The sequence below is a fragment of the Lissotriton vulgaris genome, chromosome 2_1, assembly GCF_964263255.1.
Source record: "Lissotriton vulgaris chromosome 2_1, aLisVul1.2, whole genome shotgun sequence".
Taxonomy (NCBI): Eukaryota; Metazoa; Chordata; class Amphibia; order Caudata; family Salamandridae; genus Lissotriton; species Lissotriton vulgaris.
Window position 1 is genome coordinate 267,400,142 of NC_141687.1, and position 19,392 is coordinate 267,419,533.

At 42.5% G+C, this 19,392-nt stretch overlaps 1 protein-coding gene across 1 annotated transcript in view; it reads left to right on the top strand.

The window, feature by feature from the left end:
* The window catches only part of CA4 (carbonic anhydrase 4), a 75,611-nt gene extending 57,989 nt beyond the window's left edge, over positions 1–17,622 (top strand). Inside the window, exons 7-8 of the mRNA XM_086954914.1 lie at positions 3,405–3,568; positions 15,058–17,622. Coding sequence (XP_086811040.1) covers positions 3,405–3,568; positions 15,058–15,246 — 353 coding nt within the window. The 3' untranslated portion in view covers positions 15,247–17,622. The remainder of the gene's footprint in view (positions 1–3,404; positions 3,569–15,057) is intronic.
* Positions 17,623–19,392: the final 1,770 nt, after the last annotated feature.

The following is a 19,392-nucleotide window of genomic DNA, read 5'->3' on the forward strand; positions in this document are numbered from 1 at the left end:
TGCTGAGGGTGGAGTGGGAATAGTAAATTTGACCCCTCCAACGTCCAATACTTTCCCTGCTGTTGTTTATGTTGGAGTGAGAATAGTAAATCTGATGCCTCCAAAGACCAACAATTTTCCACATATAGCTTAGTTTGGCGTGGGAGTAGCACATTTGAACCCTACATTTTTTAATGGTAATTGTTTGTTATTAATTTCTTTTAATGTTTCGTTTTTTATTATTTAGTTTTAAATGATATTCTAAATTAGCATTTTACTTGTTTTTTTGCCCTGAAAGAAAATATGTTTGTCCTCTATATTTTTGGGCAATATTTTTGCATTTCAATATTTCTGCCTCCGATATTTTATCATACAACCACTCGCGTCTCCTATTAAGTGAAAGATGCAGCAATGTTTGTGGCATCAGGCAGTAGGAGAAAGCTACACAAAGCTGGTGGTATATGTGACAGATGCATTAAGAGGGTAGCGCCAGCCAAAGATGCAGCTGTGGAATGTTGTTTTTACTGCTGTGAGGTCAATGGTGCATAATAACTTATAGCGAACACTAACGTCACATTACAGGAGAGAACAATGGCTTTGAGATTCCTCTGCTGCTTTTAGTAAGGCAAGCCCATATACACACCTAGGTTTTAAAGTGGTGTCAACAGCTGACTCAACAAGTTTAATATTTGAATTCCTCACCTGACGATACCGACACATATCTGTGGCACCTTTATCAAATTACTTGGTTATAGGTTTAGGAAGCATTTTAGCCATAATACAATCCTCACTCTTTGAAAAAGCAAACTCGAGCTTTTCTTTAAGTGGGCTTGGTGCCAATGAACAACTACAAGGGCAGTCTACCATTGGCATCATCTGGCTCACCTTTTGCTCTCCTGTTGGTGCCTTTGGTACCCCTGGTGTCATGTTTTTATGTCAGAATATCATTAAGGGTGAAACGTTTCGCCCACAGAATTGTTAGCATTCGGCGACTATGCATTACTCTAAACCAGAGTTCCTGGCATATTCTGCCAATTGCCGCATGGTTGAATGTTTTCCTGCAAGGCTCCAGAAATGCGAAAATGATCGAGATTTGGCATCCCCTTGGGCCATTTTCTAACACGGGTGGTCACAGTCAGTGGGCTGCTTCTCCAGTAGATTTGCTGCCTCTCAAGTACATTTTCTACAAAAGCGAAAGCAAAATAAACTTGAATGGCGCAAGCTCTTGTGCACCACATTGTGCGCTTCGCACTGATTTTTCAACGCTACTCGTACTACTGGCACTAGATTGCAGCGCGAGAAGCATGACATGCATATTTTCCGCCCGTTGGTGGAACTCTGCGAGATCTTGTTGAGTTTTTGTGTAACTCTGCCAAATTCCACTTAGTGAAAACCGTAAGTTCCGCCCACCCCTAAATATATTGTACAGAAATATTGTCTAACTTAAATATATTTACGTCAGTCAATATTCTAACAACAATATTCTAGTACCACAACCTCAGGGTGCATTGAGGCAGTAGCAGAAACAGAAAGTAAACAGGCTTCAAGACAATTGTTCACTATGTGTAGCTTGCATTCTCTGCCTTAACCTAGACCCACAGCACGATCTAGGGGCCTGAGACTAGGACCAAATCTGTGATGTCATCAATGGGCCTGATATCACTTCTACTACACTTGCATTTTGGTGAATTGACATCCATGAGCTTCACCACGGGTGATAATAGGAGCCCAGCTGTGGCTCACTGAGTGGCAGATGGGGACAGATGAAATTAAAGAAATTAAAACAACATTTATAAAGCACGTGGTTACCCAAGGGCATCCCAGCGCTATGGGCAGATCTGATTAAAGCTGAGGCGGGATAATTTTTAAAAAAGCCAAATTTTAAGCAACTTGCGGAAAACCATATGGTTGGGTTCCTTTCGTGGTTACAGAGGGAGTGAGTTCCATAGCTTAGCGGCATTGAACGAAAAAAGACGGCCACCGCTTCCAGCCCTCTTAATTCTGGGGACATAGGCTAGATGGAGATCATAAGAGCGAAGGGCTCTGTTAGCTAGGTAGGGCTGGACCAAGGTAGAAATAATAGTTGGACCTTTTCCTCCTATCAACCTGTGGGTAATACACAAGGCTTTGAACTGGATTCTTTCCAAGACTGGGAGCCAGTGCAGAGCTTTTAATGCTGGTCTTCCTGTTTGGCGGCTATGAATTCCCATAAGAATCCTGGCAGCACAGTTCTGCATGGTTTGAAGTTTGGCCAGCACCAAGCAAGGGGCGCCAAGGTATAAGGCATTTCCGTAGTCCAAGCGAGATAAAATAAGTGCTTGGACTACAAGCTTTCTGACCCGAGGTGGTAACAGAGGAAGCACTTTGCGCAGCACTCTTAGAATGCCAAAGCAAGAGCCGACAACCTTTCTGGCTTGAGTTTCAAAATCGAGCTCGGAGTCAAGCCAGACACCAAGGCTCTTTATCTCTGATTTAGCAGCAGGCATAGAGCCCATACATGTAGGCCAGGTGGAGACTATTTCAGAGAGAGATGGATTTCCGAGGAGCATAAGCTCTGTTACGATTCTGTTGAAAAAATGAATCTAGAAAGAGTCACTAGTCCTTCATCCTTGAGTGTTTCCAATGAAACAGGATGTGTCTGCTGCTGGAAGGGGAGAGTATCCAAATTTACCTTTCTGTATTTTTTTTATTGGAATTAAATATAATAGTAAAGTTTAAGATTTGCTAAAATATCCCACTAATCACAGAATAGTGAAATTGTTGAATTAGACTGAATTTACATAACATTTGCAATACAGATATGGGATTTTGAGTCAGATAATGGGGCCCTGCTATTCTCTACCAGAGAGAGAGACTAGAACATGCCACTGGCCACAGTTAAAAGGATATATTTAAGGATTTCAGCGAGGATTCAAGTGTAATACCAACAAATTACGTGTCAAAACATTCTAGAGATGCAACATGTCATAACAAGTAATTTAGTAACCCATAACTCTTCTCTGTATACAATAGCATTTGATTGATTCAGCTGCAACAATTTATATTCCAAGCAGAGTATTAACATAGACAAAATAAAGCCCAATCTCATCAACTGATTGATGGCTTCTGTGTAAAATGACACATAAAGCAGTCTTCAAGTTTCTTATCAACCGCCAATTTTATTTGGTACACTTCATTGGAAAAATTAATGCGGTCTGTATGTATTCGACAAGTTCAGGAAATATGTTTCTTTATTGAAAGACTTTTTAAAAACATTCTTCTTTTCAGTGCAAATGGCCTTTTATCTATATGTTCTGCCTAGATAACCATTTAATGGAGTATTTTATTAGTCATGCCTAGTGTTGGGAGGCATCTTCTCTGGTCGTTTGTGTTCAATGGAAATCATGGTTTCATTTGCTGACATCTTTTTTTCCAATTGTCTTCAGGTAACACCACTGTGATTGGCCGCCTAAGGTTAAAAGATCTGATCCCAGAAGAGGGAAAGCTTGATCGCTATTTTCGATACAATGGATCCCTAACCACACCTGGATGCGATGAAACCGTGGTTTGGACGGTCTTTGAGGAACCAATTCCACTAAGTCAAAGACAGGTAATGGCCCCCCTGAAATGCTAGACTTATCGGACTATGCAAATAAAAATATTTGCTTCATACACCTGTGCACTCTAAGAGTCATAGGGCCTGATTAAAGTTTGGTGGAGAGGTTACTCTGTACCAAACATGACGGATATCCCATTTGCAGTATTACAAATAACAAACCGCCAAACTCTAAACCAGTCCCTAATTCATATAAATGACAATATTGTTAATAACTTCTTATAGTGTATGGACTTTGAACTAGTCAGTTTCATTGGCTGATTCAGGGGACACTCTTTGTATCACATTTCAATTATGATCGGCTACATCTCTGACTGATCAGTTGCAGCTTTTATCATTAACCAGTCTGATTGATTGATAGATGTTGGGGGTTTTGAATCTATCCATCTATTCTCTCTCTTTTCTCCCTCTCTGATCACGTTCGCTCTGCCTCCCCCTCACTTGCTTTCTAGAAGCCTTCCTGCCTTCCGTAATGAATCTGTTATCTCAGGAGAAAGTGACAGAGTCACAAAGAGTGTGCCTCTGCTTTCAGATCCAGCCGCCAAGGGCTCCAGCCCACTGGAGAAATGCCCAGTGAAATACAAGGTCTTTCTGGCTCGTTTCCAGTATACTTGGCACACAATGCAGCTCCTTACAATTTACTTTATCCCTCATGCATGTGGTTACACCTTTCAGTAAATATGAGCTCTAAAAAATAATTGGTGAAGTTATACTAGACTTATGATGATGCAACAATGTATATACACACACACAACACACCACATGCATTTATATGTTTGTGGAATATGTTGTTGCAGATACACATGCTTAGCATACTCCTGCCATCTAGTGTTGGGCTCAGACGCTTGCAAGTTTTTAAAACATGTTTTAAAAGTCTTTTGAGTCACAAGGTATAGGTGCATGGTCATTAACTCCATGTTATATAGTTTTTTACCATCATCAGGCTCGGTCATATACTGACAGGGAACTGTATTTAGGGCAGTTAAACATGTTTTTCAAACCCTCAAGGCCTTTCACCGATCCCAAAGACTTCGGAAAAGACTTTGAATGACCATCCCGTTCTCTTCACACACAGCACAGTCAACACCAGCACCTCTCAGTGCCAAACCAGTAGAGCCTTATGGCCTCCTTGGAGGTTTGCCCCAGATTTCTTCAATGAATTCCTCATTGGCAATGCAACAGAGGTGATGGAAGGAACTCGTTTCCAAAAATTCCCTGGACTCACCACCACTGGGTGTGCAACGCTTAATTCTCCCCTGAGCATGCGAGGCCTGCCTTGGTTTCCGGTTCATGAAAAGCCTTCACTACCAACTGGAACATAGGTGGGCCCTTTGGAGGAAGCAGTCGCAAGACAAAGAATCCCCTGGCATCTTCGGTGAACAGGACGTATAGGGTGAGGAACAGCATCGGCCTGTGGCATTCAACGCGGAAGCTGCAGTACTGACTTAGATTCCTGAGGCAATTTTCCTCTCGGAATCTGAAGAGGTACAAAGAGTCTCAGGCCACTTACAAGGCACGGAAGAGTGCAACTGTAGGCAGGCCTTTAAGTGGTTGGAAACAACTGGTGGAGGGGGTTCTCACTCAATGGGGTGTGGCCATTGTAATTAAGGGCGTGACTTAAAAACAGATAAGCTAAAAATCTGTCCTTAGCATAGTGTGCGCCCAACATGTATTTTGCTGTTTCTGTCATAGCATCCAGATATATGATACAAGTAACATCATACCTACAAGAAGTCAGGACTATTGGCTTTGCCAATGGTTGTTAGCAGCAACTATAGCTTGTATACAATATTGAAAAAGCTTCCAATTACAGCCCTGGTGACACCACAACAATGTTGCTGCTCCTGAGTTTCAAAAAGAGAAGGGAAATCCGGAGAGAAAATGACTCTCTTTAAAGGAGCTGTGTGAGCACGCTCACATGATGTGCCTGCTGTCACTGCAGTCCGGAAAAAACGGACCGCCTGGGCAAGGGCACAAAACAGAGCCTGATGGAGACGTGTTTCGAGGTCCCCTTTAAAAAACTGTTGATGCTCAGCACCGGAGGGGAACCGGCCCACTTAAAGCCAGAGTCCCAGAATAGAGAGTGAGCAGCACAGGCATAACATGTCCAGCTCATCCCCGAAAAGACTTTCTGCCAGACCACCGCTGCCTCCAGGTTGTGGTTGGCGCGATTCAGACACTTCAGATCCAACACCGTCATTGCATCAAGCATCAAACTGACTCAAACTTGAGAGCGCCACACACACAGGCTGTCGAAAGATGCACCGGCCTCAAAAAGCAGGCAGGCACCAAAACCGGCAGCAGTGTCAGAAGCTCTATCGACGCCTAACTCGAGCTCGGCTCCTTAAACAGACGCAATCATCGAGGACATGTTCGGAGCCGAAAAGAGTCGTCTCTTTGATGGCAAAGGAACAGGAGCCATTCTCCAGCATCTGCAGGACGAACTGGAAGCTCGACAAAAACATCTATGTATCCGCCCACAGAGAGAACAAGCATTGGAAATGCAATAGGTCTCGCAGCATTAGAGTTAGTGCTTTTAGAATTGTTTATGGGTTTTTTTTGTAAATCTTTAGCATTTTTCTTTCCTGTAGCCAATGCTAAAGAATTACAAATAAAAAAAGCCATAAACAATTCTACAAGCTCTAACTCAAATGAGGGTGAGGGGTTGAGGGTGAGTGAGGGTGAGGGTGAGGGGTTGAGGGTGAGGGGTTGAGGGTGAGTGAGGGTGAGTGAGGGTGAGGGGTTGAGGGTGAGGTGTTGAGGGTGAGTGAGGGTGAGTGAGGTGTTGAGGGTGAGTGAGGGTGAGGGTGAGTGAGGGGTTTTGGGTGAGTGAGGGGGAGTAGTTGAGGCTGAGTGAGGGTGAGTCAGAGTGAGGGTGAGTGAGGGGTTGAAGGTGAGGGGTTGAGGGTGAGGGAGTGAGGGTGAGGGGTTACCTGGCATTTTTTGTAATCCAGAATTCAGTGTGGTTCAAATGACGTCCTATTCCTAAACTCAGATTATTGGGGACATTTAAAAAATACCTCATTTTTATTCATCCCCAATGGCACACAGAGTTCTCAGCATCATGTAATGCTTGGTCAAACACAGTAAAAAAGTATTGCAAGCCACAGCTCAGTTGATGGCTACAGGTACTGTGGCCTTTTGTACAAACATCAAACAATATACACAACTGTAAAACACAATTCTGTTTCACATCAAGCAGCCAGACGTTGTTTGGATTTTATTTTAGCCTATGAAAAAATCCAAACACTGTCTGGCTCCTTGCTTGGGCACAGAAATGTAGCAAGAATCCAGACACAGAGTAGAAATATATTTGGCAGAGGAGATTTGGCTCCTATGACCAGGCCAGATATGCAACTAAATTAGTCATTGGCCAGTTCGCATTGCAGTGCTTTTTTTAAACAGGGAATGTGATGCTCTACAGTGGATAACGCATGCAGGTATATTGCCTGACAATATATAGTGTAAAGACTAAATATTAACTACAAAAAAATTGTCCAATGAGTGTGGGTTTTCCATTACTAACTCCAATATGTTTTAGTACATGTTTATGACAATCAAATATTTTGACAACAACATTCTGATACCAATGGTTGAGCGACCTGGTGGGTGACTGGCTGAAGACTGTATTTCAAATATTGAGTCGTAAAAGGGGCAGGGGCTACACTGCCAATAATGTGGCACATTGTGACAGGGACATGGGGACCATACAGCACTTCAAGGAACTGCCACTTGAACAGGAGATGTTGACCCCTGATGGACAGCTTCTGCTGTGTGAAAGGTCACTGACTGACAAAGGCTATTGATAACCTTTCATTGCTTTCAAACGGCATAAACAGCCTCACAACATTGACACATGGGCTTTAAATCACAAGTAAGGGGAGCCCTTGTGATTCTCAAGTAAATGCAGTGACATTTGCAACTTGCACTGCCATTTTGAAACACTGCATTTTGTTTTAAATCCACTGAAAGTAAACAATGGCTGCTGCACCATGACGCATACTTACGCGTGAGCGATGATGCTTCTGTAAAAAAAAGTTGTTCAGCATCGGCCAATAGCATTGGCAAAACAAAAGACTTGCCAATTCTTTTTTGTTTTTACAGACGTCGTTCTGTGGTTAAGTATCTACCATATGTATTTGGAAACGCCAAAAAAATCCCTTGTTGCCACTTGGAAATATTACATTTTTATTTGACTATATTTGCTCTCTGCCCTTGTGCCACATATTTTACATTTAATCACCAAAAGCAAGCCTGAGGGAGCAGAGAGAACAACCATAACATTGTCTTCCAATAGATATTATTTACAAATTGCTGACATGCTTTTCAGTCTCACAAGTACTATTTGGTTTAATGAGCTGCTCTGCAACAAAGAATGCAAAAGATATTTTTGGGCTCGGCTCGCGAAACAAATTGTGTACCCTTGGGCACATGTTGGAAAATAGCATTATGGAGCACAGGAGTAAATGGTGCAGTAACTTATTGCAGACCCGGTGGGGATTTCCACACATTCCAAGTTCCCGGCCTCACGCTTTGGCAGCTCTTGTAGGAGACGTGCAGAACTGTACAATACACAGTGCCACAGGGGAATCCGACGGGAGCTAGGAGCGCTCTAACATGGCTATGTAGGGAAGAGGTCTCGCTTACCCATGCCAACTCATGCCAGCACTATTAATTTCCCTTTATGAGAACCGAAGCACACAGTCGCGCCTGACCTCGCTTGAAGGTTGTTTTTTAATAGTCGTGCAAGTAGCAAAACAACAGCAGCACAACAGAGATGCCCCCGTTCATTATATTTCGCTTATTTTGTCAAAATAACCCTTTTATCGGAAATTGACTATAAAATGTTTTTGTTAAAAAGTGAAAAGGAGGTTTTGACAAGCACGGTAAAATAAAAGAGCGTGGGATATTTCTCAGCTATAGTTACCGACTGGTAATATACACGCGCTCATCAGAAATAGTGCAATTTCGTAGACAACACAACATCAAACATGCATTGATAAAACCAATAGGTTGACCTTTAAATACTGAAAGCAATTATGTGTTCAGACACCCACCTGCACGCAAAGTAGAGATAAGTGGAGAAGTGGGGAGGCACGAAGTGGGATGAGAGTGTAGTTCTAAACAAGCATTAGCAAACTCGAGCTACCTTAAAGTAAAACAAGCCGGAGGGAAGAGAGGGGAGGGGGGAGGAGAAATGCGACACGGCGGGAAGGGGAGGGGGCGGAACGGGGGAGGGGGCGGAGAGGGGAGAGGTGCGACACGGCAGGCAGGAGGAGGGGGGAGGAGAGTAGGGGAGGCACAACCTTGTGCCACATATTTTACATTTAATCACCAAAAGCAAGCCTGAGGGAGCAGAGAGAACAACCATAACATTGTCTTCCAATAGATATTATTTACAAATTGCTGACATGCTTTTCAGTCTCACAAGTACTATTTGGTTTAATGAGCTGCTCTGCAACAAAGAATGCAAAAGATATTTTTGGGCTCGGCTCGCGAAACAAATTGTGTACCCTTGGGCACATGTTGGAAAATAGCATTATGGAGCACAGGAGTAAATGGTGCAGTAACTTATTGCAGACCCGGTGGGGATTTCCACACATTCCAAGTTCCCGGCCTCACGCTTTGGCAGCTCTTGTAGGAGACGTGCAGAACTGTACAATACACAGTGCCACAGGGGAATCCGACGGGAGCTAGGAGCGCTCTAACATGGCTATGTAGGGAAGAGGTCTCGCTTACCCATGCCAACTCATGCCAGCACTATTAATTTCCCTTTATGAGAACCGAAGCACACAGTCGCGCCTGACCTCGCTTGAAGGTTGTTTTTTAATAGTCGTGCAAGTAGCAAAACAACAGCAGCACAACAGAGATGCCCCGTTCATTATATTTCGCTTATTTTGTCAAAATAACCCTTTTATCGGAAATTGACTATAAAATGTTTTTGTTAAAAAGTGAAAAGGAGGTTTTGACAAGCACGGTAAAATAAAAGAGCGTGGGATATTTCTCAGCTATAGTTACCGACTGGTAATATACACGCGCTCATCAGAAATAGTGCAATTTCGTAGACAACACAACATCAAACATGCATTGATAAAACCAATAGGTTGACCTTTAAATACTGAAAGCAATTATGTGTTCAGACACCCACCTGCACGCAAAGTAGAGATAAGTGGAGAAGTGGGGAGGCACGAAGTGGGATGAGAGTGTAGTTCTAAACAAGCATTGGCAAACTCGAGCTACCTTAAAGTAAAACAAGCCGGAGGGAAGAGAGGGGAGGGGGGAGGAGAAATGCGACACGGCGGGAAGGGGAGGGGGCGGAACGGGGGAGGGGGCGGAGAGGGGAGAGGTGCGACACGGCAGGCAGGAGGAGGGGGGAGGAGAGTAGCGGAGAGGGTAAACAAAGACGGACATGCACGCGCCCGTGACTTTTAAGGTCAATGCGCATGCGCATAAGCTTAATGCGCATGCGCATTGACCTTAAAAGTCACGGGCACTGCAAGGAATCGCCACGATTCCTTGCAGTGTGGATAAAGAGTGGATAACTCGCAATACTCTCGCCTTGCTCGATGCGCATGCGCATCGACAGGCGAGACCTAAAAATCTGCACCAAACCGATGGAGACCCTCTCACAAAAAGGAGACTCACCTGTGAGGAGCAGATTCCTCTGGAGCAGACACCACAAAAGAAAGAAAAGATTCAAGCCAGAGGTCCAGCAGCATTTATTTAACTTACTGCTCGACTGGAAATACCTTCTTGGGCCGCAAGTGGGTCAAATGCTGGAAAAGCACAGCAAATGCTATGGGTGCCCTTCAAACATCAACAACCAGGAGTTCATTTTGGAGGCAGCACTAAAGTGCATGCAGTAATAACTGCCCATAAACATCCGGACCCTAGCAGAGAAAACAGCAACAGTATTAACAGGAGTCACCCATGGGGTACCCGCGAGGAGGATTCTGCATCAGTAATGAAAGAGGTAGCGGCTAAGGAGGCACCAGAAAAGGTGATTCTGCCACCAAACAGTGACTCCCCCTCCACGACCACTCAAATCCTGTCGGGGAAAGGCTTCAGTACTTCAATCAATCATGGTTCTTTTAGAGCGCAGCTATTCACCTGAGTGTGGTCTCAAGGCTCAGATGGGGTCTGGAGGGCCACGCAGATCCCGGAGGATTACGGAGCTCCATCAAAAAGCCAGGTCTTGAGGTCCTTCAAGAACTTGGGGAGTGACGGAGTCTGTCAAAGGTGGAGACTTGCGGGGTGGTACTTCCACCCCGCATGGCAACAGATCACATCAGATGCTTGGGTTCTGGACATAAATCAGTAAGGTTACAGGCTAGAACTCTGCACAACACTACCAATCATCCCCCCACACAAGAGCTTCCTCAGTGGGGAACAGGCCCCGACTGGCCATAGCGGGCACCGGGCAATCCCCCGGTGCGCCGCAAGGGTGGGGGCCGGTTTTGAGCCCCAGGGGGCCGATTTTGTTACAGGGCCGTTTTTGCAGCATAGCTGCAAAATCGGGCCTGTAACAAAATGGGCAGTAAACTGGCCCTGGTAAAGCGCTCGGCGGCACCTCCAACCCCCCCGAGTGGGGAGGGGGGGGCGACCGAGCACTTTGCCAGGGCCGGTTTTGGTTCCCAGTCCGGCCCTAGCGGGGAACACTTCTTCAAGAAGAGGTTCAAGTTCTACTTCAAAGGGGCACCATTGAACCGGTGCCTCACTATCAGTGGGGTAAAGGATTCTGCTCCCTAAACTTCCATATCCTCAAGAAAGACCGCATGCCTAGACCCATTCTAGATCTGAGTCCCCTCACAGATACATCCTCTCAGAACACTTTTATATGGTGACATTGAAGGATGTCATACCTATCCTCCAGCGAAGTGACAATATAGTAGCACTTAATCTCAAAGTCACCTACTTTCACATCTAAATCCACACAGCCCATCAACAGTACCTGAGATTGGTGAATAATGGGCAGCGCTTTCAATTCAAAGCACTACCACCACCCTAAGGGTCTTCTTCATTAAGTGCCTGGCAGTGGTTGCCATACATCTAAGGAGGAGGGGCATCCACGTGATCCCTACCTCGACAACTGGCTGATCAAGAGTGCAAACCTCCAAAAGGGCCTAGAGCGCACCCAAGTACAATCTCACTTCTCCGCAATCTGGGCTTTACCATAAAGTCAGTTTCACACACACTTGCTGCCTCTTTGTCACCTAGCCTAGCTGATTTGTCATTGGGCCATTTGCCAAAGGCTTCACCTGATGGCAGAATACCTTCCAGGAGTGCAGGTTTCATCAACAGGTCCATGAGTGGGATCTCAACCTGCACATATTACATTGCTGTGGCACCACCAACGTGGATCTGTTCTCTGCTCCAGAGAAAGCGAAATGCCCAAATGTTGCCTCTATGTATTCACACCCTCGGTCCCAGGACAATGCTCTGTGGATGAACTGGTCAGGGATACATGCCATCGGTACTCCACCCTATTGGAGATGTCCATCAGTCCCCACGAAACTCCCCAACAGGCCGGACCTTCTCACTCGGCACCATGTACAGATAAGACACCCTGATCCCAAATAGCTCAATCTCACGATATGGAACCTGAAGTCTTAAAATTCTGGTACCTAAGAATTCCACAGGAATGCATGGACGTTCTGTGCAAAGCCCGTACACCGACTTCCTGTGCATTCTAGGCTGAGAAATGGAAACGCTTTCTAGACTATTGTAAAGCAAACAATACACAGCCACTCAGACTAGCTGTCCAAGACATCATCACATATTTACTTCATCTAAAGAAATCAGCATTACCTTATATTTCCAAATATATTCATTTAACAGCAGTCATGACATGTATGCAAGATGGGGAGCACTTTTCCCTGTTCCGCATTCTTTTGATTAAAGCTTTCATGGAGGGCCTTAAAAGAATCATCTCTCAAGAACACCAACAGGTACTATATAGAACTTTAAGACTGTGCTCACCAGGCTCATGGCTCCTCCATTAGGAACCCATGCATTCATGCTAACTTCAATACCGCTCTTGGAATGCCGCTTTTCTTGCAGCAATAACCTCCAATATGTCAGTAAGATACAGGCCCTCATGCTGCAGCAACCCTTCATAAAAGTCTACAGAGATATTGGAATCCAGAGTTCAAGTCATAGGTTTTCCCTAAAGTAGTCGAGCAGGTGCCACCTCACCCAAAACATAGAGCTCCCAGGGTTCTTCCCTCAACAGCGCTACATACATTAGATGTAAAATGTGCGCTCATGAATTATATTGACAGTACCAAACCATTCCATAAAATGGGCTAACTGTTCATTATCTTTGCAAAACCACATAAGGGAAAAACAATAGCTAAGGTGGGTAACGCCAGGTGGATAGTAAGGGCCATTCATACCTGCTACCACAAACCTAAAAGAACCCTTCCGGTATAACCCAGGACTCACTGTACACATAAGAAGGCAGCCTCTACGGTGTTTTTAGGTAACATTCCTCTAGCCAACGTTTGTAAAACAGCTACATGGTCAACCCCAAACATGTTCACCAAATACTATCATGTTGATGTCCTAGCCTGATAGCAAGCAACAATTGGCCAAACAGTCCTTAAGACTCTCTTTCAGACGTTTAAATTAAATTTGTAGATTTATGTAGCGCATCATATTACCCATGAGGGTATCCCGGGACTGTCCATGGACACAGGGAGATTAAATGATTTGTCCAGAATCACAGATTGTTGAGCTGACACAGAGACTCAAACCCAAATCCCCAGCGTTCGCGTTTTCAGCTGTGTTCACTGCGCCACATCTTCACACTATCCACCGCTCTTGGGATGTACTGCTTTTTATTCCCTGCTAGGCATGTGTGTCTACAGAGACACATACTATGAGCGGAGAATGTTACTAACCCTGTAAGCATCTGTTTGTAGTGTAGCTTATTCGTACATTCACAAGCATGCGCCCACATCCTGGGACGCGTAACAATGTATTCACAGATCCACCTTCCACCTTCTCACAATTTACTCCCATGCTTTAGGCAATACACATGTGCATCATAACAAAATATGTCACCACCCCATATAATACTCTCGCCCGTCTAAAATGTAGTTGATGCCCACAAGCCCTGCTACGTAATGGAGGAGCCACTATACCTCTTGACTTGAAATACTTTTTGGGAAAAAACAACTTGCAAGTGTCATCGCCCAAGAGATGGCAGTAATATGCTAAGCATGTGAATCTATAGCACTACACGCTAGGAACAGATGCTTACAGGGTAAGTAAATGTATATATATATATATATATATATATATATATATATATATATATATATATATATATATATATATATATATATATATATATATATATATATATATATATATATATATATATATATATAATCCAATGTGTTTTTAATTCTTTTAATTAGATTCACTAACCCTCTGTAGATTAGATTCAGGAGTACACAGAGGATCCATGAATTGATGTCCAGATGTCTCTGAAACTGTACACGTTTTTAAATGTTAATTTTTCTACAACTACTCACCCAGTTTCCACCAAACCAACAAAAGCAGAATCCTTGAGTAAAATGCTGCTCTTATGTCAAATTTGAAATAGTTCATTTGAACTGTCTTTTCTGTATCAAAGATTAAAAACTCTTATGGTAATTAAAGAGGGAAATTAGACTATTTTGCACCCCACCCCTCCCCGGCATATTTTCTTGGCCCATGCTTGACAGACCTGTATGAAACCTAGAGAACCGACGTGTATATACTTTTTTTGAAAGTTTTATGCAGATTCGTCAAACAGCAGCAAAGTTATTGAGAAACCAAAAATTGGTTTTGAAATTCTAACCTACCCATTACTACAATGGTGCTATCACTTCCAGTATAATATATGTAAAAAGACTCACAAGAAGCGATGATTTGTGAGGGTCATAGTGCCCCTCACATTCCCCACAAATGATCTGGATCTGCTTATAAAGTTTATACCTTGCTCTTTATTCATGTATAGAAGTTCTAAACGGTTATGTAACCTGACCCAAGCATAGGATTCAATGACACTAAAGCTATCTGCCCTGTACTGTGGTAATAACATTTAATATGTCCTTACTCTGGTGATATGTGTTAATGTATGATTATTAGTTCACTTGTTCCAAATAGTGTTCCTAATCAAAAGGTAACGTCGCGCTCAACAAACCTATAAATAAATAAATAATATGTTTCATAGGGCAACATTTAATATTACTAGAAGGCCAGATTGATCATCTTCTTAGAGGGGACATGACTCACTCAAGACCTCATCTCAAGTGAGTCATAATCCCTCTCCACCTCTCTAGCACAGGAAAAGAAAAGAAGCAAAAACCACCTACTTTGGCAGAAGAGGAAAGAAAATGTACTTTGTTGAGGATGGAAAGCTATTGCAAGGGCTTGACATAAGTGCTATTGGCTGTTTTTGACTTTTACTGAGATGGATCTTTTCTTTGTAGATTGAAGCCTTCTCCGAACACCTGTTCTTCCCTGACGGCAAGACCAAAATGAACAGTAACTTCCGGCCGGCTGCAGATCTAAATAATCGGGATGTGTATAGATCAAGCGCAAATGTTCCTGTCCTTCAAGGGGCGACATTATTCGTCACTTCTATGTTGGCCTGTCTCATCATTGGGCTCCAGCACTGATTGACTTGGATGCCCTGTGGAGTCTTGTTGTTCTAGCCCTGTGCTGTAAAATAGCCTCACACTCCCTGTGGGGGATGCACTAAGCAGCCAACTACTGCGGTTTCTATGTAGAGGATACCACACATAGGGGCATCCCTGGATGTGGGCAATAAACTGATCATATCACTCATTAAAACCCAGTAATGTACATCCAATATTACCACACCAAGAAGCAACATCAGGTGCTGGTCTCCACCCTCAATGAATGTACAGTTGCCTTCATGTAGCACACCTATTGGCAGTCCAAGAATGTACTTTAAAGTAACTCTGCTTCACAAACACTTGGACAATGTTCTGTTGAGTTTGTATCATTCCTACGTTCTTAAAAAACACATCAAATACAAAACGAACAAGATCAGATTATTCCCATTACAGATGTGTATTGATTACACGTCCACACCACCCACACATGCCCCACTTACCAAGCCAAGAAAGTAAAAAGCAGTGAATTTCCCTAAGCTGTCTTTCCAGTAGGAACTTACTAGTGATGGCTTACGGAAACTCAAGCTGGAGCAAGAACTCTAAAAATAGAAGGTCCATTATTTACATTATTCCTAGTTTCAGGTCTGGAAATAATTATCTATTTATTTTTTAATGTATACTTGACTAGTTTTGCAACTTAAAGACTTTTTTGTGTCATAATAGATCATATTGTGCATTTTCTAATATTTTGGTCTACTTTGACCATTAAATCTACATTTCAATTAAGTTATATGTCCTCACAACATTTCAATGTATTTTATTTAACTAAAATGTTATTTGCAGAGATAGAATGTATCTTTAAACTCATGACACAGAATCACCACATCAACAAGGAAGTATGTTGAGGTGATTCTAATTGTGGTGTTGGGCCATTCAAAGCGAACCTCACTCTAACCCAGTGAATGAAAATATAAACAATGTGACCAAAGGCATAGACAATGGTATGTAACTACCTATTCATAACTAACCAGAAGATGTCAATTCAGACAGATGTTCAAAATCTATTCTAGGATATAGATATACATTTGGGGGTGAACAACCTTTACAACAAAACTTTTACAACGCACTACCATTACAACGCGGTCATTACAACGCAAACCATTACAACGCATTGCGCTGGGGGGCGTTCTAGGGTAGGGAATACGTTTAATTTACTATCCAACACCTTCCCTAGTGTCCACGGGGACTGGTGTTGGAATAGTAAATTAAACTTTTCACTATCCAGCACCCCAAAGCGCTATGCGTTGTAATGGATTGCGATGTAAAAACCGCGTTGTAAAGGCAGGCATTGTAATAGCCTGCGTTGTAACGTCATACATTCACATTTGGGGACTCTGTGACTCATTACGACTCCCTGTCCGTTTCCCACCTGAATTATATCTCCTTCTCCGTCTCAGATTTTAGATTTATGCCCACTCTGTAAGGTTTATTCAAGGGTATTCTCATCTATTTGTGGTGCCTATAGGATGCACTCCTTGTTAGTAAAGCAGTGGTCCTGATGCATGAGGACTTGGAATAGAGATATTTTCCATAGTCAAGTCTTCAGGAGGTGCCACTTCGACATGAGAAGTGTGAACAAACTGATAATTCTCTTTTGCCAACGTACAGGTTTAGCCAGTTTTATTACTTCCCTGCCAAAAGGTTTGTTTTATTTTTTTGTATTTTAAAACAAAGTTTTTGTATGTTTTTGTTTTGTTTTCAATCATATTTTACTTCTTTTACAGACAGGAAAGGCATTTGTTAGAGGCGTTTTGAGCTGGAAGTCTATTATTATGTCATTAATGCTCCTTTTAAGTTCCATTTTCTTTGTAGAACTTTTGCACATCTTTAATCTTGACAAAGAGAGATTTGACTCTTTGTAGACATGTGCATACCTTACAAGGAAACATCAGCTCATAAATTCAGAAAATCCATAGCTCTGAATGGCGAATAAAACAATTTCTTTACTATATGATGGATACTATAAAGTATTCTTTACTAAACGGAGACATCTGCTGACTAATGTTTAAAGGAAGCTGAATTAATTTTGTTATGAGATTCCCATCAACCTATCTCTCTCCACAAACGTAAGCAGTCTGTATATTTTGAGGTTTTTATGTTATCTGTTGTTAATCCTTTACTTGGAATCAAATCCTGTTACTCATTTACTTGAAATAATGTGAAGGAAGCATTTTAAGTTTTTACTATTTCTGTAAAAAATGTGAAATATCCAAAATTAGAAAATGTATTGCAATAAAACAAACACTTGTTAATAAACTGTAAAAAATAAAATTGTATTTTTATGAAGTTATAAAAGACTGATGTTTCTAAAGAAAGTATAACATATTGTGTAACAATAAAGGGTCATGAAATATTTGTACATTTGCTTTTTTTGGAATGCAGAACCTGTTTGCTTTCTGAGTGATAATCTTCGTTAGTCTGGTTAAAAAAAAGGTAAAGAATGGTAAGAAAGTTGGAGACTGTGGTGCTAAATGTAGCCACGAACGGTTACTTGGCCTAAAGTCAGGGAGATATGACCCTCCATGAAGCTAAGGGGTGAGACTATATTGGATTTTCAACAATGAGGGTGGCCGGTTGGGAGGAGTGGATGGTGTTCGTACAAAGTTGCATAATTGTATTGTATTAAAGCATGACAAAAACTCATATAAAACAAAGAATGGTAGGAACATGTTTCTTTTAATGGCTTTCACTCCTGAATGGCTTGTTAGTGGCAAGTCAAACAAAAGTAAAATAAAAATATCATGGGAAATAAAGCAAATAGACTTCCAAATGATATTATTATCAATACAATTCTAAAACTAGATGGATCAAATGCAGGGAATTTAAGGTGTGATAGGAGTGTGTCTAATACGTGTTCAGATAATACAGCAAATTATGAACACACGGTAATAAAGCTGGTACACTGGATATGTTGAACAGGAGATGATTTATTAGATGAAAACAGCAATCTACAGATGTAACGTCCTATCATCAAATCGCCAGTAGGAACTGACCAGTGCAAAGTTCTAATAATGCTCAAACACAAACAAGACTCTAGTATGGACATGATGACATGCAGGTCAATACTCTATGAGTGGAGCATTAAATAAAATGGCACACAGATCATTACAGTCATTACACACCTTCCCCCTTTACCCAAAGAGAGAAGTAAGTGACACTGGAAGGAAAGGAAGAATAAGACAAGGAGGAAAGAAAAAAAACCAACAAAGAACCAAAAATCGATCAACGAACAACAAAATCACAGTTTTGCCAGAATTCTTCCAGTGCGAGAACTCCTTTGCAATGTAGATAAATCTTTGGAAGGAATATTAGGAACAGCTAACCTTGAGTGCATTTTAGTGCGCATTGGAGCAATCCTGTTTAGGTTCCAAATGTGGACCTCATTCATCTTTACCACATAAAGAGTGAGAATTTTGAGACTCCAACTGACCTCTGGGGAAGACGTACAAGCACTCTGTTTCCCACTAGCGTCAAAGTACTCCTTTCTTTTGACAATCTTTAAGTCCTGACCTTTTTGCCAGGACACAGCACTAGGATCAGAGCTAGGGATAGTAGTCGACAAAGGGAACTTTACTCGTGGTTGAGTGAGGTGTGAGGTGGTAAATCATCACTTGCTCCACAACCTCATACTTCCAGTCTTTGTTTTGGGCTTTGGCCAATTGAATGGATTCTTTTAAAACACAGTTGAACCTTTCCACCATCCCGTTGGTTTCGGGATAGTAGAGGGCGCACCGCTTTTGTCTGATTCCCCTTTCAGCCAAATAGTTCTCCATCTCCCTCGAGACTAGTTGAACCCCGTTGTTGGTAAGTAAGCAATCTGGGAGCCCCTCTCGGGAGAATATTTAATCTAAGAACTTGATGACTTCTTTAGTCTCAATGCTGGCAGTAATTTTAATCTCCGGCCACCTGGAGAACAGGTCTATTAAAACCAGGACATAGGACTGGCGGTAACTGCTAGTAGTAGGACCCAGAAGATCTAATGCCACTTCTTGCCAACAACGAACCTGGGTCTCACGCACAACCATTGGTTGGACTCTAGTATTATAGACTATGTCAGAGAGATTACATTCAGAACAATCTCTCACCCTGCGCTCTACCAGGAGATCAATTCCGGGCCCCCAGAAG